Consider the following 26,933-nt stretch of genomic DNA (forward strand, 5'->3'; position numbering starts at 1 on the left):
TTTCTTTCCACGGATCCAATGTTGTCCGTGAACACAAAGAACTGGTTCTAAACTGATCACTGATTTGTGAAAAAAACGGAAGTGTGAAAACCCACCAAAAGGAATGGTTCGGTGAGTGAAAAAACTCCCTGAAGCCAGGAAGAGGAAACCAATCTGTAAGTGTCCAAAAGCCAAAATGGATTCAGTGAAAAATCACTGATGTGAAAAAGAAAAAAACGCCAATGTGAAACCTCCCTTATAGGGAATTCCCTGGCCCGTCGCCATAAAGCAACTGTTGACTCTTGATAGGCAATAATCTTGGCGTGCCAAGCAGACTCTCCTAATCTGAGGGCAGTTCTTATTTAATAAGAATATTACAGCCGCCATATAACAAGAAATGGATTAGTTTGCCAGATGACTTGTAGACCTACTGCCTGGCTACACCGCCCAGTTATACAAGTCATCATTATCAACTATTCCCAAAGCTTAGACTTAGAGTTAACAGAACCTTCAAAAAAATTGGATGGGTAAGGCTGATGGCACATGATTGTGGGTGGTCTGTGAAGATCGATCCCTAAACTGTCTGGATTTCACTGACCTAAATTGGGACTTTCTGTATCAGCGATATAGGATGCCTGAGCCATTGAAATCTATAGGGGCCACGATCTAGTCACAAACATGCGACCAAATCACGGCCCCCATTGCGGCCGTGTGAATGATGCATAAAACACATACACACACTGCTTTACACACAGTATTACAACATTACATTGAACAATATATGAATCAAAGCTTTGGCCCCAGTATAAGGCGAGTAAAATATGCAACAAGATCACGTTGCAGATATAAATTATAACACAATCCACAATGTGAACGCTCGCAAATGAGACCCAGCCCAGCTCACAGAGTACTGCCGAGTGTAGCGTGCAAAGGTCACTGGATGAAAGTTTAGCCCATTTTCTTCCGGTATTTGTTCACATGTGACTGAAATAATGAAAGGTAACCTGTCACATGTAGTCCTATCTATGGCCACCATATAAGGAAAAGAATGTTCCACAGATTGGTGCGTAAAACTTTGTAGGAAATTCTGTGCAACTTTTATTTGCATTTTATACATTAAAATCCCTGACTGGTGTATGATTAGGAGCCTAGTGGACAGTCAACTCTTTGGACAACCCCTGTAAATGAGCATGTACACTTTCAGCAAATAATTTTTATGAAAGGTTCTACAATTTTCTCTAATACTTTCTTTATCAATCCCTCAGTTTTTTAGATCTCTGCTTGCTGTTATTCTATAGAAAGCTTCTGTGTATACTTCCAGTGGATAAAAAACTGTTCCTGGTCATGTGATATCACACAGGTTCACGGCTCAATTTATCATAGAGAGTTGTGCGTTATAACCAGCAGTGCATCTGTGTGACATCACATGACCAGGGACCATTTTTTACCACAGAAAAGTAAGGAAAGAACAACTTTACAAGCTACAATACTATGACATTTCTTGCACAATAAAAACACTCACAGGTAAGTAATCACAAGAACAGGGTATAAACGGTTCATATTAAAATGGAAACACCACATTTATACTGAGATAAGTTTAGGGTGTTTTAGGGTACAGCACCAGTTCTAAACCTAAAAGTTTACGAACTACATTAGCCCAAGTTACCTCATGGCGGTTACAGTACGTTTACTGCCAGAATTCACATCAACCAAAACTGGGAGCAGATGTGAAAGGTAATGCAGGTATAAAGGAAAGCTTTATAGATCTTCCTTTTTGGATCCATTCCCAGTTTAAAAGAAAAAAAGTGGACGGGAAAGACTTTGTGCGAATCAGGCCTTAGGGCTTTGTTTACACTGCTGTAATTGAGCTCTACAAAACCCCTCGAATTTAGTTTTTGCCAAAAACTCCACAATGGCCAACCATAAAAGCTTACAAAGCAGATGAGTCGCTGGAGCCATCAATCTTACCAAGAACACTTAGTGGCCTACACAGAAGGAGCGGAATGGACAGAGCAGGTAGGTAGTCACAATAACAGGAAAGGTGAGAAAGTCACTGGACCCCAGAAATGGACTCATGAATGTTGCTTACAATGAGGAAACTTGTGCTCGTCTAGTGATCGGAAGGAATGTATGACAGAAGATTTCCAGGGAACTTTGAAGCCTTAGCAAGAAATCTAAACTACCATGTTCCACTTTCACTGTAATTTTTCATCATTTCGAGAACAGAGAGGCATTGAGGAGACTGTGAGAATTGCCATGTGATAGTTATAGGATCCAAGCATGAACAACAGCCTCTGTGTGCCTGCGGACAATACAATGGTAACATGGTGGAGCATGTGAATGAACCATCTAAGACACCGTGTCATCATCATCATAGTCAACCATCAACTAGTGTATTTTTCTCACAATATGGTAAATTAAAAGAGTTTTATAAGGTAGAGTAACATAAGAAAAGGATGACCTTGAATGAAAACGGAAATGTAGGGGGAGATTTATCGGAAGCGTCTAAAGGCAAAACTGTTTTAGGTGCTTGTGGAAACCAGAGTTTGGCTTTCATCTTTCCCACAGAAGTTTAAAAAAGATCTCTGATTGGTTACCATGAGCAACTAGAACAGTTTTAGGCCTCATTCACATAGGCCGTAGTGGAGAGAATGCTCACTCCTCCTGAACTCAGAGAAGCCGGCGCCATTATACGGCACAATATAGAGCATGTCCAATATTTTTCCGTTCTCTATCACGGTGTGGTAAGACCCTCACACTGACCCTTTTCCTTTGTGTGCATGAGGTCTTCTGATAAATCTCCCCCCATAGTATTTACAATCCACTGGACCTCTTATACCGTAATTGAGTCACCTTCTACCATATAACTGATACACCTCCATTAATTCCAACCAAGGGTTAAAGAACTATGGATCCATAGGCACTCTACAGGCAGCCATGAACCTCATCATAGGTATCACACTGGTGGTGGGTTTGAGGCCTACCATCCTATTAACACACAAAAAAACCCCACAAATATTATACCTTAAATGAAACCTACCACCACGGATCTACCTATTAAGGTAGATCCGGTGGTAGGTGCATCCAATGTATGTTTTTAGGGCTAATCCTTTACGTGGAATAGTCGGAGCTGAGGCTACACGGCACAGCTACTTCACGCCCCAGTAGCCTCTTTGATCCTCCTACCAGATGGCTTCATTGCGCAGCTTGTCGTCTGCGAAATCGGAGTTCTGCGCATGCAGAACCTTAATAGGTAGATCCGTGGCGGTAGGTTTCCTTTAAATGGTTGGTTTAACAATTACAGAGTGTACAAATTACTAGTGGACTTTCAGCCTGAACATTTTACCCATCTGGGAGTTACACATCTTCTATTTTCACAGTCAAGATCTGATAAAGCCCAAACTTGTGGTCACAGATAAAAAATAAAAAAAACCACACACAATAGCGGACATCTACAGACATGTTCCAGAGCAATAGAACATCTCATCTCATTGTGATATACTTGGATAAGATGGGCCTGCACACATTTTAGTCTTCGGCCCTGGGATACCTTAGGCCCACCAGTAAAATCTGATCTTGGGGGCCCACCACAGCTATTAATTTGTTACATAATCTATTAATATAATCATATACATACATAGGATGGTTGAGATGCTCTATGCTAAACATATGTATAAATTACAGAGAGGGTACCTTGTCCAGCACTACTTATGCAGGATCTGGGGGCCCACCTAACTCAGGGGGCCACCAGTGGATCCACCTGCTCACCTGTGGGCCAGTCCGAGCCTACTTATATGTTGGTGGAAGTTACTGGCACTGACAGCAGCAATGCATAATAACGCAAGGCATCCCAAGTTTGAACTTTCTGGCTCACGTGGAAAGGAGACACGCTACCACTACATGGCAGGTTAATTTGTCTTCTGGAGATCTAATGACCCTACATTTTTAGAGAATCATGTAATATAGTTATTTACCCTGGAGAAGTAACATGATCTAGTCTTCTTTTCTACTTTAACGGTTATAAATGATACAAATAAAAAAAACCCCACAAAGATGAACAATGTAGAACAATGTACAACTATATTGACATCACATACACTTGCCTGTTCTCAGCTGAAGTTTGTTAGCTCACACTGGGCCACATAACCTTCCCCAGATGTGCGTAAGGAGAATAGAACAAGAAAGGTGAAGTGGGTTACTAGGGGAATTCCTCTAACTGGATAAAACACATTCCGAGAAGTAGGACTGCCACCTAGAAGTTGGGAACTGGATTAACTTTTATGTTCTCAACCACTATCCCTATATAAAAGTTGTAGGAAACCTATATAAAATATGGGGTATTCAAATTACTTCCAAGTACATCAACCTCTAGTAATTCAACACAGGAATCAGATCTATAAATATACTCTACAATAAGAAAACAAATCAGGGCACTGTCCCTTTAAACCCCTTATCAGACTTCATAGCTTGAATTGGAGACAATGGTGCTCAACAGTATAGCAAGAAAAATGGCCACAAGTCATCAAAGTTTTCTTCATGAAGCATTTACTTTACGTAAATCAGTACATACTCTCAGATTTTCCTCATACATTTTCTTTTTAATCTCACTAGTTCCAAGGTATACTTTTAACACCAGAAGATGGGTGGCATGAAGCAGCTTCCAAAATTGAGTTGGTCGCAGTAGGTTTAACATATGGTGTAACCTGTACCACTTCATCACTTTTCAAGGTAATATCAAGGAAGTGAATAAACACTGGAGTTAAAACCATAAGTGAACTTGAGGTCCATGTAATTGCTGATAATATAATTGACAAAGTTCATGGCTTGTGATTCCTTGCCCTCCCATATCAGTAGCAGGTCGTCAATATAACAACCATACCATGTTTAATCTTGCTTTTAAAAATAGATTATGTTCCGTGATTGCTGATAGCTAATTGGCTCAAACAAGTCACATGATCCTATACCAATGTTACATAACTTTAGAGTCACTGTTCAATCAGATGAACATCTGCATAGAGTTTGTATGTTCTCTCAGTGTCAGCATGGGCTTCTTTAGGGTTCTATGGTTTCCTTCCACACTCCTGGTAGGTTGATTAGATTGTGAGCTCCACGTGGGGACAGTAACCGATTTGGCAAGCAACCAATTTGCTGCTACATAAATTAAGGAATTATTGTAGCCAAGAATTAGGATAAAAGAGTTTATCCAAACGCGTAGGCCTTGACTTGGAGTAGATTACAAAAAAAAAAAAGTTTTGTATCTCTGAGCTTTTGTCTTTTTTTTTTTATTGCACTATGTCCATGCTGCAGAACTGTGGCGCACGTGGCCGTGATGATATACTGGCGCAGACACTTTATAAATACATGTGCAAGCAGTTTACACAGTCTTTTCAGTGCAAAATCAGACAGAAAACTGGTGCAAACACTAATAAAAACTACACCTCTCTGCAAGTAATATCAATTATTAATCATAAAAAAATTAACAGACATGGCCCCGCCCATGGGTCCCCAGTAAACTAATTTGCATGAATATTAAATCTGAATTTTCTGAAACATAACGAATCACTGAGAAACAGAAAAGGCATGTGTAGAAAGCATATAATGGTTCTTACATAAGGCGAGTTTTTCTTGTGGGGTGGTAAACTCCATTTAACCCCAGCCATACAAAGTGATTGACAGTTTTCCTTTAACAAATGATTGCCTTATTGGTAGGGTTAATCAGGACTCCTACTGGCCTCTCCTAGGAGTCCTAAACTATAACATAGTAATTCAGCTTTATCATCCTAAAATGTCAAACCTGGATATACAGAATGTGAAACCGTATTTCATAAGATATCGAGACTTGTTCTAACTACCCCCACCGAGAAGCAATGACATAATGAATCCTGCGCCGACAGGCTTGGGAGATGGTACACCCACTCTGTGCATCTGATTTAGAGGCTTGAATAATATCAGACACGATCTGGCAGGGATTCAAAGCCGTCCGGTTACAACATATAAAATAATTAACATCCACTGTTTTCATTGCCGAAGCATGACCCATATTTCTAATAGCCCAGACTGAATCTTTTGATACATAGGTCCCAAATGACCTAACATACAGTCACACAGAGTTCACTCAAAGTGGACCTGTCATTACTGTGGAGACGCTCCATCAGACAGTGGGCAAATATTTGCAAAGATGTCCATATACAGCACACACACACGAAAAAAAAAATGGTGATCAGACCATTAAGAAGATGGGGCTATTAGAGTAAGACAGGCTTAACTGGCTATAAATATTTTTGGCAAGCAAGATGTTTGTACAACATCTTAGGAGCAAGTATCTGCAATTGTGTGTGCAGTCGACTGGAAGCGTAATTCACTTTCAATCTTCTGTGTCACGCCAGGCCCCATATGCATCTCTTGACATGGGTCTCATGGGGGTTTCTATAATGTGTTGACGGCGTTTAACACACATCTAACAGAGGTCACCAATTCTGACTATTTTTGCTAAGATGTCAAGTTGTCTGGCGGATACAAAAGTGTAAAACGTTATAACTTTTAATGTGACTTTTTTCCCTTGCAACAAAATGACACAAATATATAAAAATATAAAACGTATAAAAAGATAAAATTAAAGAAATTCCAGCAGCAAGGAAATACCACCAATATCAAGGATGGTGGCAGGATTCACACTTCCTTTAGCTTCTTATTCCCTTGTTTTTTTTAAAAAAGGGCTTTAAAAATTATGCAAATGAGCCTGAGGGGATCCTTAGCTCTTAGCCTGGAGCCCACCAAGCACATTTACATAATTTTTAAAGACCTTTTTTGTAAAAACCAGGGCATAAGGAGCTTCCTTTAAAAATAGCAGAGGCAACATCAGGCGGGGAGGCTAAAGAAAGAGGTAGCGCCTTCTGCTGCACGATGGGCAACTTTATAAAAACACCATTTTCAATGGGTATTCCATTACCGAGACGTATGTTTGCAAACAACGGTACGTGTGACATCTGTATTTCATGCGTTTTTGCAGATGTGCAAGGCTGGCAAATTATGTCACTAGCTTGTTCTAACCCAACCCCACAAAGGGTCAAATGATATTGTTACTTCGCAATTGATCTGCAAATGCGGATCACACATGGATGAAACCCATGTGGCATCTGTATTTTTCGCATTCTCATAGAAAACTATGGGAAGGCCTGAGCTGCAAACCTGGGCAGGAATATGATCTTCTCTGAGTTTTCAGCAGTCTCCACAGTGATCTGTGGAAAACACATTTATGTACATGGGTCTATTAAAAGTAATGTGTCAAATAAAAGAAAAAAACAATAACACATTTGTGTACATGAAGCCTAATGAGGCCTGTTGCGGTTCTGTCAGGACATCTGTATTTCTGACAGGAAAAATGTCACTGAAGTGTGACCAGAACCTGCATATATCTTTGTGTGAAAGAAAGTTCCTCATTTTCCAAAAAAATAACATGACCACTTTGTTTTCCCTGAATAAGTATCTGGACCGCTCCCGGGATCCACAGCATGAAAAAGTCTGTCACAACCTGACAAATCACTAATGTATAAATTGTCTGGGTGGTGTAGACAAAATAAATTAAAATCAACTTTATCTATACATTTTAAGCACAAGTCTGGTTTTGGCATTATAATAGTAAGAATTCTGTGTCACCATCGGACCAGCTGTATAATATTGATGTGAGCAGACATTTCCACCGGAGTTTGCCAGGCACAAAACTAAAAAAAAAAAAATGTGAATGCAATTGTAAATGATGGATGGGTAGAAGCCGCGCCAACTTCTTACTCAGTCTAAGAATACTCAAGCAAAGACTAACACAATGTCTTTAACCATCTGCCCTCCCCACACACACAATATTACACAACTTCATGGAGGAACAACCGCAGAGGTTAGCGATGAGTTCCCTATTGCTGGGTGCAGCCGCGTCACAACTGACTTATGTTAAGGCTGACAAGTAACATTAGCAGGACTAAAACATCTGCACTGTCAAGTGGAAATGTGATGCTGTCCATATGCAGGGAATGTATTCCCAGGACGGGTCCGAATTCCACTACACCCTAGGTGTATGACTGGAGCAGCGGACCATCCTTCATACAGATGTCAGACATGAGGCCTTGGGCTTTGCTCGGGTAATTTAAAGTGTTTCCTGCATGTAGACCCCACCCTTGACAAGATCAGTGGCGGTCTTTCCTCTACCCCCCCCCTCCCACCAGAGTGCAGAGAATAAGCCGTCTTTTGTTAAGCAGACCCACACCTCTCACACCCCCCTCCCTCTGTTGGAACTAGAGCAGGACTTATAGATGATTTTCATTGTAAGGTTTGCTGATCAGACAACGGTTATCAAATGTTTAGAATGTAAGCAGATTCTTTTTTCCCTAAATTCTGACAATAGCCTTGCATGCCCTGTACAACCTGCTCGGCCCAGAAAGCCATCCCCAGTGAGGCGGGCACAACACGATCAGCAGCTCAGTCCAATCCAATCTACTTCCTGCTAGTCCCTGGCACACACCACAGCATGATCCAAACAATGAAGAGGCACAATCCTGTCACCACAAACCCCAATGCTGAGCAATCATTCCAGCTATGCAACCGGGTAACCACAACCAGAGCATGCCAATACCAGGACACCAGACTATAAAACATCAAGCCTGCCTGTTATGGTTGGAAAGCTTCTGGATAACTAGAACCCTGTGCGATCATTGATTTCGGTCGGAAGTGGCTGATTACAGGGAGAAATACTCAACTACCAATTATTTTTTTAAGCTCTCATCAATGTTTGTTTTTAGGTATGATCCAAAATAATTTTGTTCTATTAACTTATAAATACTGTGATTGGATATTCCTCTATTATTCATACAGGAAATGTATGACAAATTTATTGACAATTAAGTCTGTGCATGCACAATACGACAGTGACAGTGAGTGAGACAGCAGGGCCACCCCCAAAGGTTAACAGTTGACAACTTATGTATTTGTTTCTAGGAGGAATAACAGAGGAACAGCACAACATAGTTTAGAGAAAGATGAATTTTGCTATTTTTTTTGTCAGAGACAATACTATAATAAGGAGACAGCAGCTCTTAAAGATTTGTATAGTCACAAAATCAGTTAACTTGTACAAAAAGAAACAACTTAAAAACTTTCATATCTCAAAAACTTAAAACCACACAATACTAGTCCAAACATCTCCTGGATAAAGAGTGCAGCCACATCCATGTAGATTATTTCATTATGTAATAGACGTGAATGATGCTCAACAGACCCCATTGACTATTATAGGGTCCATCAATTTTTTGGGGGTATATGGCCCCTCATTTTATTAGTGCAGAATTCTTTACAAAATCTGGCACTCTATAACACACAATCAACATGTCTTAACATTTTATGTGATACTTTACTTAAAATTGTATCAACTAAAATCTTAGGAAGCAATAGTTATTTTGTAGTGCACTTCCCACCACATAACCAGTCTGGGAAAGCTGGGTGACAACCAAAGAGCAGAGTGACTTCAGCTGGTGATAATACATGGGACCTAAGTTGACTATATTCGGTCTGTCACTGAAAGGGTGCAACAAAATGTAAGTATTTACTATCCTAAAATTTCATCATACAATTCACATTCCTGTTTGTCCCCACTTCTCGAATCTTTATGTGCAAAAATGTTATCAAAAAAGTCACCGAGCAAACTTTTCTCACTATCCTATCAGGTGCAGGTATAGTATGTGCAAGGAATGTGGACGTCATAAAAACCCCTTATACAATGGCGTGCTGCTTACTCATGGGTAAATAGGACATCTTTACTATACATATATACTCAAAGTTGGTTAAACAGAACTCCTCGCTACTGGGTGTGTCCTATATAGAGGTCGAGGGCTGTGGGGTTCATTTACTGTGGTGACAGATGGCAGCGCTGGTGGGTTGGCATTGATCTCTGCAATGGTGGGCTTATGAAATTTCATTTTTCATATCTAAAAAAAAAAAATGAAAGTTCAAAAAGTCTACAGCCGCCATATGCCATGGGTTCTTAAACTTGACCCATGGTCTAAAATCATTCATTTATTTTCTGCAATCTGCTTGTGGGAATTGTCAAAATTTTAATAACCAGGTGCAGTGAAGCCCACCATAATTTGCTGAATTGCACACAAAAGACCACTCCTTCCCCACCATTGTTCCCCCATGTCTGTCCATTCCACTACATGGGGCGTGAACATGTCAATGACAGCTTTCCAGAAAATACACACGGAATGACCAAAACCCCAATCTATATATAATGTTTGGCAACCCTAATCCCTAATTTCTAGCGCTAAGGCATGTGAGACTAGGTGGTTACTATTATACTATTACAGCTCACCTGCATTATTTACACTGTAGCCCGGGCTTCAGATATCATAGCAACCCCTACTAACAAGAAGCCATTCTTACCTTGTAGCTGCTTAAATCTCCCCTCTAGCTGGTTGTAATTGTAGGGTACCTGCGCAGTATACCCCGGGGACAATGGCCCGGATAAGCTAGAGGTCCTTTGCAATTCCATCTGGAGATAATACGCCGAGTGCTCCCACCATAGATCCCAACAGCTCCAACGTGCTCGACACAAGAGCCTGAAGTGCTGAGCGCCAAGTCTGAGTCAATACAAGCACAGTACAAAATCCACGTAAGTGTCAGACTGTGTGCACTAGACGTAGTCATGTAACGGCCAGGTCCTGCGTGAGATCATCTCCATAGGGGGCTTCAGTGCTGATCTAATGCATCCCCCAGCATGCTGGATAGCCTCATAGGCACACACAGGGAGCGGGGATAGCAGCACACCTCCCAAAACCTTGCTTGGTGTGTAATTTAATCAGTAGCCACACTGTGTATTTAGTGGTGATGTCACTACATTAGCATAAGACATTGTAAAGGAAACGGAGGCTGTACCAATACTAGCTCAGGATAGGGTAGGAGGCTGCCCCTCGCAGGAGCAAAATGCAAAAATGCCAAACATGAGGACACATTTGTGGAATGAGGATCAGATGCTGAACTCCCTGCACACCCAGCCTGCAGCCAGGAGGCTCGCTCGCCTTGTCTAGCGTGGCTGCACAAAGAGGGAGACAATGGTATGCTCCCGAACAAAGCTGCTGGAATTACAACCTTTTGTTTAAGAGCCTCATGTAACGGAAAAGTCTCAGATTACCATCGGATAGAAATGAGTGCGGCTGTTCTCCTTGCCCCCCCTTCACTCCAAATCAATAGCTGTCACATATTTGTGTGGAGCAATTTATTAATGTCGGACAAAAGCCTTAGAGGACAGCATGACTGCGGCCATTGTAGTCCAGGGATTCTCTCAGATTAGTGCTGAGCGGACAGGGCGCCTAGGAAATCGTGTAGAAAAGGTATCTACGGAGAAATGTAATAGAATAATCAGAGCGGGATACTGTATACGGTAAACGGATCACCATTTACTACAGAGGTTACATGCACACGGCCGTATTACAGGTGCAGCTTGTAATCTTAAAAAATAAAATAAAAACGTGGGCTAATTTTTTTTTTGGATCGTACATACAGGCCCATTATCATGGACCAAGGTGTCCATTAAAGTAACTAAGTCTGGGCACCAAAGACATCACCCATGTCTACATGCATGAAGATTGACAGAGACAAGATTTAGCAAGATTAGTTATTATTTGAGACGATCTTAACCAAAATGTATAAAATCGATGGGGTAGATTTATCAATCGGTTAAAGGGGTTGCACCAAATTTGCAAGTTATCCCCTAAACAGAGTATTTGGCACAACATGCTGATTGGTGAGGGCCCAACAGCGGTGATTTTTCATACTATGGCGCTAGGTGCGCCAGTGTGTGGTTTCTTCTAAGGTCATCCGAATACCTACATACCTATTATACCTACATTTTTTGCGTCTTAAAGCAAACAGTACAGGTAGCCCGAGATGTTTGGTTCTCCTACACGAATGTATAGCTGCGCCCTCTACAAACAGCGCCCTCTCTATAGCAGCGGCACACTACCCTAGAGCGGCTCTAGATAAGGAAGACAAAGCAAGAGGGAGACATTTTTTTGTACTGAATGCAACCTTGGGTTTGGCATTAAGGAAATATATGTTATGTGGCTAAAGGAATTAAAAAGGCCAAAATAAACACAATGAGAGTGCCAAAGAGTACAAAAAAGTGTAATGTAACTGGCACCTTCTGCCCATCACTCCATGTCATTTCCATTATTTGTCCCAATGAAGAAGAGCGGAGGAGTCTGATATATAGGTTTATCAGAAAGTTTACAACTTGCAATATATAGGTTTAAATTCCATAGGAGTCAGGTGGGTAGACTCTTAAGTTAAGCAAAGCGGAAGTCAAATTAAAGAGGACCTTTCACCACCTCACATGTTTAATGGAACTCAAATGGCGCGCAAGCATAGCCGTGACGCAAAAGCCTTGTAAGCGTAAACGTGACGCAAAAGCCTTGTAAGCGTAAACGTGACGCAAAAGCCTTGTAAGCGTAAACGTGACGCAAAAGCCTTGTAAGCGTAAACGTGACGCAAAAGCCTTGTAAGCGTAAACGTGACGCAAAAGCCTTGTAAGCGTAAACGTGACGCAAAAGCCTTGTAAGCGTAAACGTGACGCAAAAGCCTTGTAAGCGTAAACGTGACGCAAAAGCCTTGTAAGCGTAAACGTGACGCAAAAGCCTTGTAAGCGAGAACGTGACGCAAAAGCCTTGTAAGCGTAAACGTGACGCAAAAGCCTTGTAAGCGAGAATGTGACGCAAAAGCCTTGTAAGCGTAAACGTGCCGCAAAAGCCTTGTAAGCGTAAACGTGCCGCAAAAGCCTTGTAAGCGTAAACGTGACGCTAAAGCCTTGTAAGCGTAAACGTGACGCTAAAGCTTTGTAAACGTGAAGCAAGCGCCTCGGAAGTGTAAACGTGCCGCAAACGCCGCGTAAGCGTAAATGTGACGCAAACACCTCGTAAAGGTAAAATGTGAAGCAAACTCTGCGTAAGCGTGACACAAACGCCGCATAAACGTGCCGCAAACGCAGTGTAAGCGTAAACGTGACAAACACTGCGTGAGTGCCACCATAAGCAAAACTGCCGATTATGTAAACACAATGTCAACAGAATATTAGCAGAATGTGTGTGAACACAGCCATTACCCGTAGAAAAAACTCACAGCTAAATATTCATAACAGCTTCTCTGACATTGCCTGCCCCTGATTGGACAGTATGAGAGAAGATTAGCATAACACACGCCTCCAGATGCAGCCCCAGCATCTCCTCTGTGACCATACACAGATTACAATGGTCAGATACTGGGAATTATATCTCTGCAACCGCGGGGGCTAGAAGGAAAATTCTAAGTGCCCCTGAATCTATGTAGCAGCATGGTATGATAATCTCCATATAAATGAGGTAGTGAAAGGTCCTCTAAGTAAATTAATAGAATTTTTCAAAGGTGCTTGTGCACTGGGATAAGTTCTTATTGATGTATAAGGTAGCACATGTAATGCTTCCCATGAGAAAGAACAGATGTACAAGTTACCCAAACCTCAACATATAGGATTTTACGGAATGGTTCAACAGAATACTAAAGGCCAATCCATTTCGTACATTTCCAACTAAATCTATGAAATGAGTCGTAAATATATGGCAGTACAAGTATGACCATTATCCTATATTCCTTAAATAGCATGCAAAGGTCAGATATTGAAGTCATCAAGGGTCACTGGGCCATCTCCAGTAGTCTCATACAAAGTTTCAGAAATACGGAAGCAACGATGCACACGGCACCCAGCAACCGCACCCCCACAATCATATTATCCCCTGATAACAATCAGACTTGCTACAAGCCCATTAGTTTACAAGGTTTTTTTTACCTATTAAACCCTAGTCAGGCAGTAAGTTTTATGGCCATCTAGTCTCCAAACCTATAAAACACACTAGGAAATTTTTGCAAGTTCACTACTGGATAAAACACAGTTTTTATGAGCATGCTCCACAATGGCGCTGTACATGAGCCATGTCCACCAATATGTTGTTGTGTCTCATTAAGGTAAATGTCACTTCGTGTTTTGGTCAGTGACTCATGTGAAGAGTCAGGAAAAGTAGGCCATAGCAAAACATGCTGAAATAATCAAGTTACAAGGAGACCAGGCTAAGCAGTGCTACATCCAGAAACCCCCTGCCCGTCATCTCCGAGGAGAAGGCGATTATTTCACGGATGATATTCATTTCCTGCTGCCAAGACAAAAATGAGGGTCATATCTGATCTAACAATCTTTATATAAGATGTGGACATGACTGGACATGGTAACCTAAATTATATTGATGTGGGAGGGGGAGGGCAATTGCTACATACCCTGTTTCCGTGAAAATAAGACCGTGTCTTATACTCATTTTTGCTCCTAAAACGCACTGGGTCTTATTTTCAGGAGGTGTTCAGGAGGTGTTCAAGAATTCATAGTTGTTGCTGAACATGGCCAGCCTATCAAGAATTTCTTGTGACTATTTCCATGTTCAATAATTAATTATTTTACGATCCTAGTATTTATTAACAAAAAGCAAACATTTTTTTTTATTTAAAGACCATCATGTCAACAACTTTTCTAACATCCTTATGTAGACTGACAGTCTTTGATTTTATCTGTGTATTCTGTACGTGGATTGCAACAATATGCCCCCTAGTGGCGGCAACCAAAAACATGTCCTGGGCTTCATTGACATGGCCAGGTGCTCGCCAAAACCGGATCCTGGGTGTAGCACACAGCGGGCAGAGAAGTGAGGCTTAGTGAGCGCTCCTCAACCCTGCCCTCTCCATTGAAAGCCATTGAAAGTCAGGCAAAATATAGGACGTGGGCCTTAAAGGACATTACCACTAGGATGAAAGATTGTAAACCAAGTATACTGACACACTGGATCTGCTGTTTTATCTTATAATGTCCTGTTTTTGTTTTTTAAAGTCTTTTAAAATTATGCAAATCCAAGGGCATAAGAAGCTGAAAAAAAGCAGATCCTGCCGGGTATAGAGGGGGGGGGGGGGCAAAGTGTATATGGTTTATAATCCTGCATCCTGGTGGTAGATGTCCTTTAATTATGAAACTGCCTTCAATAAAGCTACATGCGCACCTGACGTAGTTTTATACGACTTGAGAACAACTGATCCATTTTTCTTCAGTTTCTCTCCCGTATGATCAACATATTTAAAACACAGACATTTGTCAAATTATGTTATTGACTTGTTCCAGTCTCTTCATTTTGCGTTAGGCTACATGCCCACCCAGGCCGAATCCCATGCATAGCACACGACCATGTAGAAAGGAGGGAGCGCTTCTCACCCTCCACCTGAGCTATCCGGAAAAACATAAGACATGTCTTGTGCCTCGTGGTGTGGCTGCCCAGTCAAGGGTGCGGCCAGATCACAGCCACAAATATGGTCATGTACATGGGGCTTACCTAGCAACCGATCTACATATACAGACAGCATATGGATGGCACCTGTGAAACAACAGTATTTTTCACAGCTCCATAAACTACTATAGGAGGGCACAGGCCACAAATACAGACAGAATAGGACCTGCTTTAAAGAAAAAAAAAACACCATTAGTGTGAATGACCACTTTAAACATTGAAACGGGAGACTGTCGTCTAAGATAAGGATGGGACACGTTCATGAAACAGCATAGTGTGCATGTAGCCTGAAGCCTCTTACCCGGCCGAACGTGCAGAAACCAGAACTGAACTCAGCAAGTCAGGTCATTCCAGTAACGTTGCGTTCCGGTCCGGTTTCTGGGCCGGACATTGCAGCAAGCACACAATAGGAGATTGATGGGAGTTCAACGCATAAAACTCAAGCGTCAAGCGGCCACTGGAAATAAAAAATTTTTAGACAGCGAGAACTGTTTTTTGTAAAACAGAATCAAAGCGGACAGAGGCAGGTCATGGTCCATAGCATATGCGTTGCTATGCGAACGTATGCAATTGGCAACCAGCACCCACTGTCTAAATGCAAGAAACCAGGGTCTGGTTACCGATAACATGCATTCACATAGTAACAAATATGCGATTGGCCGTGGCACTTCCCTATACACTTTTATTCCATTTTTAAATAGTTTTTAAGCGCAATTGTGTGATGGCACCCTTAGATGTTAATAACATAATATCCTGCTCGACCAATATTAATGGTTCTTAACCGCTGTCTTGATATATAAAGTGAAGCCTCCTGTCTTTTACCTCATCTGCCAGACATTCCTTTCCATACAATGGCTGCAGATGGAGGGTCATGTGATCTCTATCTGTCCATGAACAATCTGCCTGCCAGGACCTTATGATAATATTCAATATACCAAACCAGATCCCATACCCAGATTATATTCTGGATGGAGAGAAAGAAGGCAGACTATTCAGTCAGAAAGAGAAGAGACGCATAAGAAATGAACCAAAACTTGTGTCAAAATGTACTTTTTACAATTCCAAAGGCAATACAATATGGATTGTGTCCACCCTGCCCAATTATGAATCTTCCCCAATATGAAAATGCAATGTATGTGCCAGCATATGGGTCCTCCGAGCTTCCATACCAGGTGGAAACGGTTCATTTTTATGTGATAGTCAACATTCCACTGTACACTTATTTTTAACCTAGGAATCACAAGGGTTTCATGTGAACACATCCCTACAGCTATTTCTCTCTCACGTACTTGAATTGGTGAATACGTTGTCTGTTTAATGCTACGGCCTCAGCTAATTTGAAAGTGATGATCTAAGGAATGCAAAACCACCTCATTATCATACTTTCTTTTACTCACATAAATTATACATATACATATCTATATCTACACATGTGAACAAAATTGTTGGTACCCCTTGTTTAATGAAAGAAAAGCCCACAATGGTCACAGAAATATATATAGAAAGGGATCATGATAAGGTTTGTAATATACTTCATTAAAGGGGTTCTCCAGTGACAAGTTAACCCCTATGCACAGGATAGAGGCCAACTTGCTGGAGTCTCCGTGATGGGACCCCCATGGATCACAAGAACAGAGTTCAGTTGTACCCCCTCTGTGGCAGAGCTGTCTCCATCAGCGCCATAGAGATGAATATTGCAGACGGCACATGCACAACTAGCAGCTTTGTGAATCAGGAGTGCAACAGACTACCGTTCCTGTGATCCGTGGGGGTCCCATCACTGAGCCCCCTCCCGCCCCGATCAGTAGATTAAACCCCTGTGGATAAGGGCTAATTTGTTGTCAATGGAGAACCCCTTTAAGTAAAGCAGCTTCTCTGTGACTTATTTTCAGCTCCTTCTTTCTCCTGTAGTGAGCAGAGAATCTGAAGTCCTGTACACAGCAAAGGGATATGGAAAGAAGGCTAAAGCTTAATTCTTTCCATACTTTTCCCTTGATGATTCTGCTTTGTAAAGGGATAAGACTATCTAGGAACGGCCCAAGGCCATTCCTGATCGCAAGTGCTTAGCTGTTAATACAAACGCATTCAGTACAAGACACTGACTGTCGTCTTTGAATTGTGTGTCAAAACACAATTCAAATGCAGAATTTGAACGTGGCCTAAAGAGTTATTAGACTATCAGGTTCCTTTCTCTCTCAGGTGTAAGTGGATACAGGACAAATATCTGAATTGTACAAACTGCTTAAAAGAAGTGAAAAGTGAAAAAGAAGTGTAAAGGAACATATTGCCTTAATAATACATATTACATATATCATCATAGCACTATTCATTATTGCAATTTTGTTAAAAAGATATGTGTCCTCTACTCCCTATTCTAATTTTTAAACAGACAACACATACTATACAGTACATTTTATCACTTTATTTTGTGTAAGGTGTGAACACATCTTACATTCCAAGACACACAAGAATTGGGTTACCAGGGAGTAATATCACCTGGCAGCGCTGTATAGCATTTCAACCTTTGGGCACATATATCTCCACAGCAAGGTAACATAATAGATGGTCTGCGCAGGGCTCAGGTGTGTAATCTTCAGAATAGATTTGATGTATTTTTAGTGCTTCTCTTCTTTATTTTGAGGAACCAAGATCCTTTCTTCAAGATTTTAACCCCACAACACATTTTTAATGTGCTTATGAAATTCTTAAGGTGAGGGCAAAAAATATATAAGTATCCAACAGCTAAAAGGTGGCCATACACCTTATATATCTGTAGGCAAAGCTTTTATTCCAACAACAGCTATTCCTCACAACTTTTCATACACATGAATGCTCTGTTAAGCCACTTATTTGGGTAATAAGTGACTGTCAAAACAACTCTAGCTGCAACATATAACTATAAGAATATACAAAAGGACATCTTTTAACGGGGTTGGCCACTTTAACTCACATTTTTTGTATGGGGGCAGGATCAGGGACGTCATCACTGGGCAAACCCGGGCAGCGCTGCTGGGGGGTGCCTAAATAAGGCTGTAAATAAGGAATCCATAGGGCTGAGGTGTGCTTTATATACAATAACCAAGATGGGGCTGTTTGGGATGATAAACTAGGGAAAATTTTAGGGAACAGGAGACGGTTTTATTTTCAAAATTTTTAATGCTGACATGTGATTTTACTGCGAAGGGCCCCACTGAGTCTCTGTCGCCCTGGGGCCTACTGAAAACTGGAGCCGACCACTGGCAGAATATTAGCAATACAGGCGGTCCCCTACTTAAGAACACTTGACTTACATACGACCCCTAGTTACAAACGGACCTCTGGATATTGGTAATTTATTGTACTTTAGTCCTAGGCTACAATGATCAGCTGTAACAGTTATCACAGGCGTCTGTAATGAAGCTTTATTGGTAATCCTGGTTCTTATGACAATCCAACATTTTTAAAATCCAATTGTCACAGAGACCAAAAAAGTTCTGGCTGGGATTACAATAATAAAATATACAGTTCCGACTTACATACAAATTTAACTTAAGAACAAACCTACAGACCCTATCTTGTATTTAACCCGGGGACTGCCTGTATACATCTAATAAAAGTTCTACACTGCTTCCTTGATATGTAAAGTGAAGCCTCCTGTCTTTTACCTCATCAGCCAGAAATTCCGGTCTATAACATGGCTGCAGATGGAGGATCATGTGAGCTCTATATGTCCATGAACAATCGCCAGTTAAAGATCACCTGACCCCCCTCCCTCCCCCCCCCCGCGCCCCCATCTGCAGCCATTTTATGGACAGGAATCTCTGGCTGATGAGGTAAAAGACAGGAGGCTTCACTTTACATATCAAGAAAGCAGTGTAGAACTTTTATTAGATGTATAATGGCAAATTACCCAATTTCCTGCCCCCCCACACTTACACACACACTACAAAAAACATGACGTAAATTGTTCAACACTTTTAAAAGATCAGAGTTGGAACACTGCATGGATATTTTGCAACTCTGCAGGTTTGTTCAATGTTTATGTAACATGTCTGACACCTTTCATCGTTATAAAGAACTTTCTGTAATATTTCAAGACATTTTTGGTCATATCTCATTACAGGCAGTCCCCTATTTAAAAACACCCGGCTTACAGACAACCCATAGTTACAGACAGACCACTCTGACCTCTGGTGACCTCTCTGGATGTTACTATAGTCCCAGACTGCAATGATGTAAGGTGTCTGTAATGAAGCTTTATTGATAATCCTTGGTCCCATTACACCAAAAAATGTTTAACCTCCAATTGTCACTGGGGCCAAATTTTTTGTTGTTCGACAATTATAAAATATACAGTTTCGACTTACATACAAATTCAACTTAAGAACAAACCTCCGGACCCTATCTTGTATGTAACCCAGGGACTGCCTGTATATAGATGAATATTTGACAAGGAAACCATCCCAAAAGACAAGGGTGGACCATGGAGAGTATGTGAAATATACTGAAAGGTCATCCGTTATCAACATATCAATGAAAGCCTAGGTTACAATAGTAAGGGGGAATATATTTTGACTGGCTGCTCCACCAAAGAACTTCCTTTCATCTGTTTCCCGCTTCTATGTCAACAAGGAAATGGCCTTTGAGGAAAAGCTCAGGCGACCGAAATGCGAGTATATCTCATCTCAACTTTTTTACGGACCCAACTAAACTGAATATGTAGGGCAAAAATGTTAGCATCTACTATATATAACTAAAATAGCTGTCTTTACAGATGGCATTATTTACTATGGACAAAATAAATGGATATAAAATATAAATGAGTGGGTTGCATCCCAGAAAACAATGTGAATCCCAGGGTTTTTTTTCCAAGTCTACGAACAAGCACCCGAAAACAACAGGGGTGCTAGGAGTGGCTGTCAATACATCCTACAAGCGAGAACTAGAGGCCTACAAACAGCACTTCTAATTCAGAGTCCATGTTCAGGCTCCAGAAGCAATTGCCCCCAGGATGGTAAACTGATTAAATGTACAGTGAGACAGACATCTGCTAATGTGGTTATTGTGGTTTAATGTTCCTCTCCTGTATCAAGTGAATCCTTCAGATGTCCTTCTCGTCTGACCTTGTTCTCTGATGCACTCAGCGCTGCGGCACGCTCGTTCATTATTCAGCAGCATCCCTCTGGCCTTGTATCCCCAGCTAAGATGATTTTCTCTTCAATCAATGTGTTTTCATATAGTCCTAAATCCAGCTCAGCTACAAGTATTTATCTATAAAATACTCTAGACCCTGCGGACATAGATTTGGGGTTTTCATATATTTTGGGCGGAGTTTCTGACTGGCTGTACAAAATTTCAGTCAAAGTTTAACTCTGCCACCATACAATTTACTAGTGATTTATAGCAAAAAGTCAACAAGACAAAGACTAGCACAAGTTCATATAAATGTGTGATATGTTAAAGGCAGCCAAATGTATATGGTGCACACACATCAAAATAACGGAGCAAAGCTAGAATGACTTTTGGTCAGGTGTGGTAGTGTCTCTAAGGTCTCTCATCCATAGTTTATTTGGTAATGTATGCTTTTCACAGATGCTTTTCACAGTCTGTTGATCAGATCATGATCAGGAAAAAAAACGCAGCATGCACGACTCTAATGGTCGAGTTTCATGCACGACTCCAGATCAAAGGACATCTACAATCATTCCTACTAAGAAGGACCTGAGGAATGATGCTCCTCAGGACTTCTTTTATGATGACTCTATATTCCGCGATTGTGTCAATATAGCATTATATAAAATTATCCTAATTAGCTTTGGGGGGGAGGGGGGGTGTTGTCTTTTAATTTACTCACTACCCCTGTTCCAATACTAGTCCGCCCATCACCTGCTCTTCACACTGTGGGCTAGTGAGACTGGGCCTGACTTGTATCAGAAAGAGGGGACTAAATAAATTAAAAAGACAGGGTGCTCTGATGTGTTCCGGTGAAGTAGTCAGAGCGGCCGGACTAATTAGCATAATTTTTATAACTCTATATTGCCGCAATCACAGAGTTATAATAAAAGAAGTCCTGAGGAGAGCTGTTCCTCAGGAACTTCTTAGTAGGACACGACTACCATCTGCAAAACGGATGTCCTTTAAAGTCAATGGGTGCCATCCTAGTGCAGTCAGTTTTACAAGCAAGTATTGTAAGAAAGTAGCTCATTGCTGTATACAAAGTCTGAAAAGCTGACACAATTAGGGTGTCATTAAGACTATTTTAAAAAAATTGATGTACCAGGAATCGGACAAACTAGGACAATTTTCATATACAAAAATTGGACAATTTAACACTGTGTGTAAGTAGCATTGACCTTTTTTCCCCCAAAACTAATCAGTACCAAAAGTTCGGCCCCAAATCAATGTTTCTACAATCAATGTTTCTACAATTAGACATGGGAATGAATTGTGTCTAAGTTCTGCCCCCATGATCCAATAACAGATCTGTATAATGTATTACCGTGAACTTCCTTACTATAGATTGATCCTTACTAATGGCTTCCTCTTCGTTCTGCTCTCAAATCGAGGCTCCAATGTACCAGTGTCTACAATACCATTAATCAGCATGAGCTAGTCAAAATGCATTTAAAGGGGACCTGACCACTCCCCTGACTAGTCCTGTGATATTCATCTATTTGTGGTTTTTTTACTTTTTTTTTTGATTAGTTGCGCACAATTTTGCTGAGATTTGCAACTTAAAACTTTTTAGCAAGACCAATAATGCTGAATAATAATACAGATTATTCTCAAATTTTACTTAGGGCGACAAACCTTTAATCAATTGAATATAGAGTATATTGTCATTGGATTTGGCACTGAAGTTGCATTAAATCCTTAACTTTAAGGTTAGTTTTCAAAAATAGCTCAAACTAAGTTTGGGCAATTTCTAACCAATAAAACAAAGGCCGAAACGTAAAAAAAAGGAACTAAAAATAGAGAAAATCTACATAACAGACACACACTCCTGAAATATCATCAGAGTCTTCACTGAAGACAATGACCACTAAGCAGCTTGGAGTACGTAGAGGGTGAGGTCGGGAAGACATCCTGTTTATCTCTGGAGGATTCTGACAGCCATGGGAATGACGACTGAAGGAAACACTCCAATAATAAGATGGGCTACAGTGCGGAAACTGGCCCCTCCAACTCATGAACAGGGGGACATGTGAAACAAGACTTCAGAAGCCACCCACTCACATTTCCTCTACCTAAGGGAATGCAACAAAAATACCGGATTCTGCCCCGGAGAGCTCAGTCGCAGAGATAAGGAGACATTTGTCCCTCTTTTGTTAAACTGCAATCTGTGGATAAAAATATTGGAAGGGACGTGCACAGGGACAACTGATAATCCATAAAACATATGGGCTTCAAATACATTTTATAGTTATGGTTGTTTTACTGCCAAGTATTATAAGAAAATAATATAATTGCCTTGTTCCATGTAATTTCAATAATTCCTTCTAAGCGTCGACACAGGGTGTGGCCACATTGAAAAGTACATGAAAGCAGCAGCATTTTTAATCTGATTTCAGATTTTATTTTCACGTTTAAGTCTCACTGCAAAATTCCTATTGTTGTGTAATCCAAGGCTTTTGATCGTCGGATGCCCAACTCCTTCCCGGGAAAGAAGCTTTACAAGCTTTATACCCTCACACATAAATGAATTTTCTAGATTTTCTGCACAGGATTTGTGCACAGGATCCTCAACTCTTGGGAAACAGACGGCCACTCCATCCTGCATTTCTGTACATAGACACCTCAATTTATTTTAACACGCTGCAGAGAAACTGTAAACTTACCGACCGGTCATCCCCACAGATAACATGATTGCTGGAGGTGCCTGCAGCAAAATACTTACGAAACAATTTATGAACAAGTTTACCGTCTAGTAGAACTTTTCACCAACTTCTGGGATTTACCCAACATAAAGTAAACTTACCACCCGGTCATCCCCACCGATCACATATAATTGCATTACACATTACAATTCTAATGAGACGCCAAAGGTCTAAATTACGACTAACCAGAAGTCGTACAAGATTATTCTACATGCCAGATCTCAACAACGGACAATCTCGCATGGAACTGCAGAATTCCTCAGCGAAGAGGTGATTCAACGCCTCAATCCACACAAGTGACAGCTGCTAATGGAGAGGAAATGGGAATGACATCACACGGCAATAATGATGGAGATCAGACTGAAAAGAAATACACCCACACACCCACAATTAAATATAATTGAAGCAGTTAGAGCCTTTATAAACTGGCGGAACATGAGAACCATAACACAACTTCCCATACTGCCGCATATTGGGCAAAGGAATGTCTGACAACATATTAGACTGGCGTACCAGCTTACACTGTGCCAGAAGCATGTAGAGGAGTACTTGTAGAGGAGTACTGAGCATGGCCAGTGATCAATCCCAGGCTGCGTCTGCCACCATTTATCACCACAAGCCATGGTTGCACAGCTGAAGCTTTGCACATGCACATAAGAGGGGGACGAGATACAGTAGCTTCCAGCTGAATACAATTTTGGCCAACAACTGAAGACATATAACCAGTATATGACATGGGTGAATGATCTGTGGTCCATTGGGTTCCAATCTTTGGAACCCCTATTGTTTTGACGAAAACCAGGAAAGACACAGCACTAAACTAATGTTGTGTAGCCTTCCAAGTTTTCCAAAATTTGGATGGCTGAGAGCACTTATATGCTGGGTCCAGGATGCTTAAGCGCTGATCTAAACCATAGCTTCATCCCTTCATTCTGTGTATTAATAAAAGTCCTAAATATAAAGTAATACCAGGTCTCCTCCTTTTAGTCCCTTATGCCCTTTTGGGGGTTTTTTTCGAGCTAAATTAACAGCTATGGATCGGTGGTGGTTTGGCCATGGAAGCGTGAGGCAGCACTGCTTGTGAGCTCCCATGCTGATTCCGAGAAATCTGGCTATTATAACCACCCACTGACTCCAAAATTGCTTCTAGCACCCATATAGGGAGCAGAAAGGGTCCTGGAGCAGCAACCAATCCTCTCCACCTCTCTGGCCGTACCTCTCCCGCACCCGTTCCAACAATGGAAGCAGTGCACCTCATCGATCTCACCCAGAGGATACCAACCAACTCATCCCGATCACCTGGAATGCACACACCAAGAGCAGGTCAGCCCCTACCGGACTTTCCCTTCAGAACCATGTGGAGCGTTGCCAGTGCTGCCTGCCCACGTGGAAAGTCTGAGATGGTGGCCGTGGGAGCAGAGCACTACTCTGCCCCAATTCTCCTCATTGGACCAACATTTCCCCATTAGGCACACCTCTGGCACCTGAGCAAGAACAGCCAGGCATCTCCACCATAACACACAAGATTTCTGGTTCATCATGACACTCCGTCCCAGTTATGCCCAGGACCTCTGAGGTCATCATACCTAAACCCCATTATGTCCTTCCATGACGCCCATTGGCAATCCCAGGCATTTAGGTACAGCTGTCATGCATCTACCTTTATAACCTGATCTTGCAAGATCCTTAAAGGGGTATTCAGTTTCACTAATCTGCCATTTATAAACATTTCTTCAATTGGATGTTATTAAAAAAAAAAATGCTCCAGTGTGAAGATAATTTCCTATAAACATAGCCATGTTGTCCCTTAGAAACGAGATCAGCTTCCTCGGTTACGACCACGTCACACTCTGGCAGCAGTGGCCAGACGTGTGCTATAGAGTCCTGCCTGACCACCAGGATTCAGCGTTCATTACAACAGGACGGCTGTGCGACATGTAGTAAATCCCGGACACTTCATATACAAAACCTTTTTGTTTATTTGTGCAATCTCTCAGGCAGAGGTGGCCGTATCTGAGGAAGCTATATCGTTTCCAAGTGACAAAATGACTACATTTATGAGAAATTATCTTCACACAGGAACCTTTTTTGTTTAATAACATCTAATTGAAGAAATGTTTATATATGGCAGATTTATCAAACTGAATGTGAATGCCCAGACGAGAATACCCCTTTAAGGTTTGTACCCTGTATTCTGTTTGTAATCTGGATTTGTACTTTCTGTTGTATGCAAGCCATTTTATTTTTAGTAACGTATATTGAATATAAATTAAGAGCTATGGAGCCCAAAGCCCCACAGCCTCAATTGCATAACTTGTAGAGCCATTTTTTGGTAAAAATTAGGGCATTAGAAGCCAAAATTAGAGGAGATCCTGCCAGAGAGGACACACACCAAGTGTGCTAGGTTTACAATCATTGATCCTGTTGGTAGATTTCCTGATTCCTTCTCCATTTCTAGTGGAGAATAGTGAAAGATTAATTAGTTTTGGGCATGACAAACTCTGAACAAAACGCTTATTGGCAAATCTAGACGATCATGCAGTTCTATTAGATATGCCGGGTTACATAGATCTTTCTAACAGACAAGTTAGTGCTATGAACTTTATCTTCATCATAACAGAGTCACATGCAGACCAATGACAAGTCACATATCCTATAAGATCAGCACCCTCATATGACAGCAAGAGTAAGCACGTTCTCCGATATCAGTTCCAGTTCCATACACTGAACTGGTTTGGAAAAAGCTGATCGTTGTGGGGTCCGGTTGTTGGACCCCCGGCCTATCACATTCTGGTCACCTATTCGGAGAATTTTGTCTTCATTATGAAAATTGCATAAAAGGTCAGCAAAGAAGCAGTCCTAAAATAGTAAAATGTGCATGGAGCTAAAAATCTATACAGCACAAAGTGCACTGGACAATTAAAGGAAGTATGTGCCATACTCATAAGTGCAATATGTCCCACAGCGCTGAGACATTCTGCTTCAAGGTCAGAAATACAGCAAGTAAGCATGGGACCTGGAGAATCATTTACAGATTGTGCCATTAGGGCGTGAGGCGGAGGATGACATAACCTCATACTTCCTCACATATGAATAATATACAGCATACGACTCTTGTTTGCCTTGAGCCTCCCTGTTACAATCTTATCAGACGTCTACTTCATAATAACCTTGTCTCACAATTATTTCTAGAATGTCTTCTGCTGATGGACGGTGGGTGGAAAATTCCAACTTATCCAAAATGCATCAGGGTATATTGAATTTGACAGTAAGTTGTCTATTTAACCCACAGCTCATTCTGCATCTTTTGTCTTATTGCTGCTGTAGCTTTAGCTTTGTGGTTCGCCTTTGCAATTAACTGGCCTAAACAGACCCAATGTAACCCTTAAATCAACAAAGGGACACTCCATCGAGCCAGATTTATTTTGCCTAAAGTGAGAGAAGATAATTTAATTAATCAACTGTGATAAATCGGTTACATTTAAGACTCGATCTTGTTTGACTCTGCATAATTTTACACACCATTATTATCCACCCAATGTGTGTCCTAAGAGCTCTTCTATTCACCTCAGCCTCTCCTCCTTAGGCTGCATACACACGTGTGAATAACGTGCCGCAAACAGGCCTCGTTTGCGGCCGTTTCGGCTCATGTCCAAAGGAAGAGAGTGGCCACAACCCAATCTGGGCAAATATAGGAACTACTCTATTT

The 26,933-nt window shown here is 41.2% G+C and overlaps 1 protein-coding gene across 2 annotated transcripts in view; it reads right to left on the reverse strand.

The window, feature by feature from the left end:
• Positions 1 to 26,933, reverse strand: part of SPTBN1 (spectrin beta, non-erythrocytic 1) — a 108,616-nt gene that overhangs the window by 53,216 nt on the left and 28,467 nt on the right. Inside the window, exon 1 of one of the 2 annotated variants that reach the window (XM_072140549.1) lies at positions 10,405 to 10,786. The exons of the other annotated variant lie outside the window; for it this stretch is intronic. Coding sequence (XP_071996650.1) covers positions 10,405 to 10,513 — 109 coding nt within the window. The 5' untranslated portion in view covers positions 10,514 to 10,786. Of the gene's footprint in view, positions 1 to 10,404; positions 10,787 to 26,933 lie in introns of those variants that run through there. 2 annotated transcript variants of the gene reach the window in all.

The sequence above is a fragment of the Engystomops pustulosus genome, chromosome 3, assembly GCF_040894005.1.
Source record: "Engystomops pustulosus chromosome 3, aEngPut4.maternal, whole genome shotgun sequence".
Taxonomy (NCBI): Eukaryota; Metazoa; Chordata; class Amphibia; order Anura; family Leptodactylidae; genus Engystomops; species Engystomops pustulosus.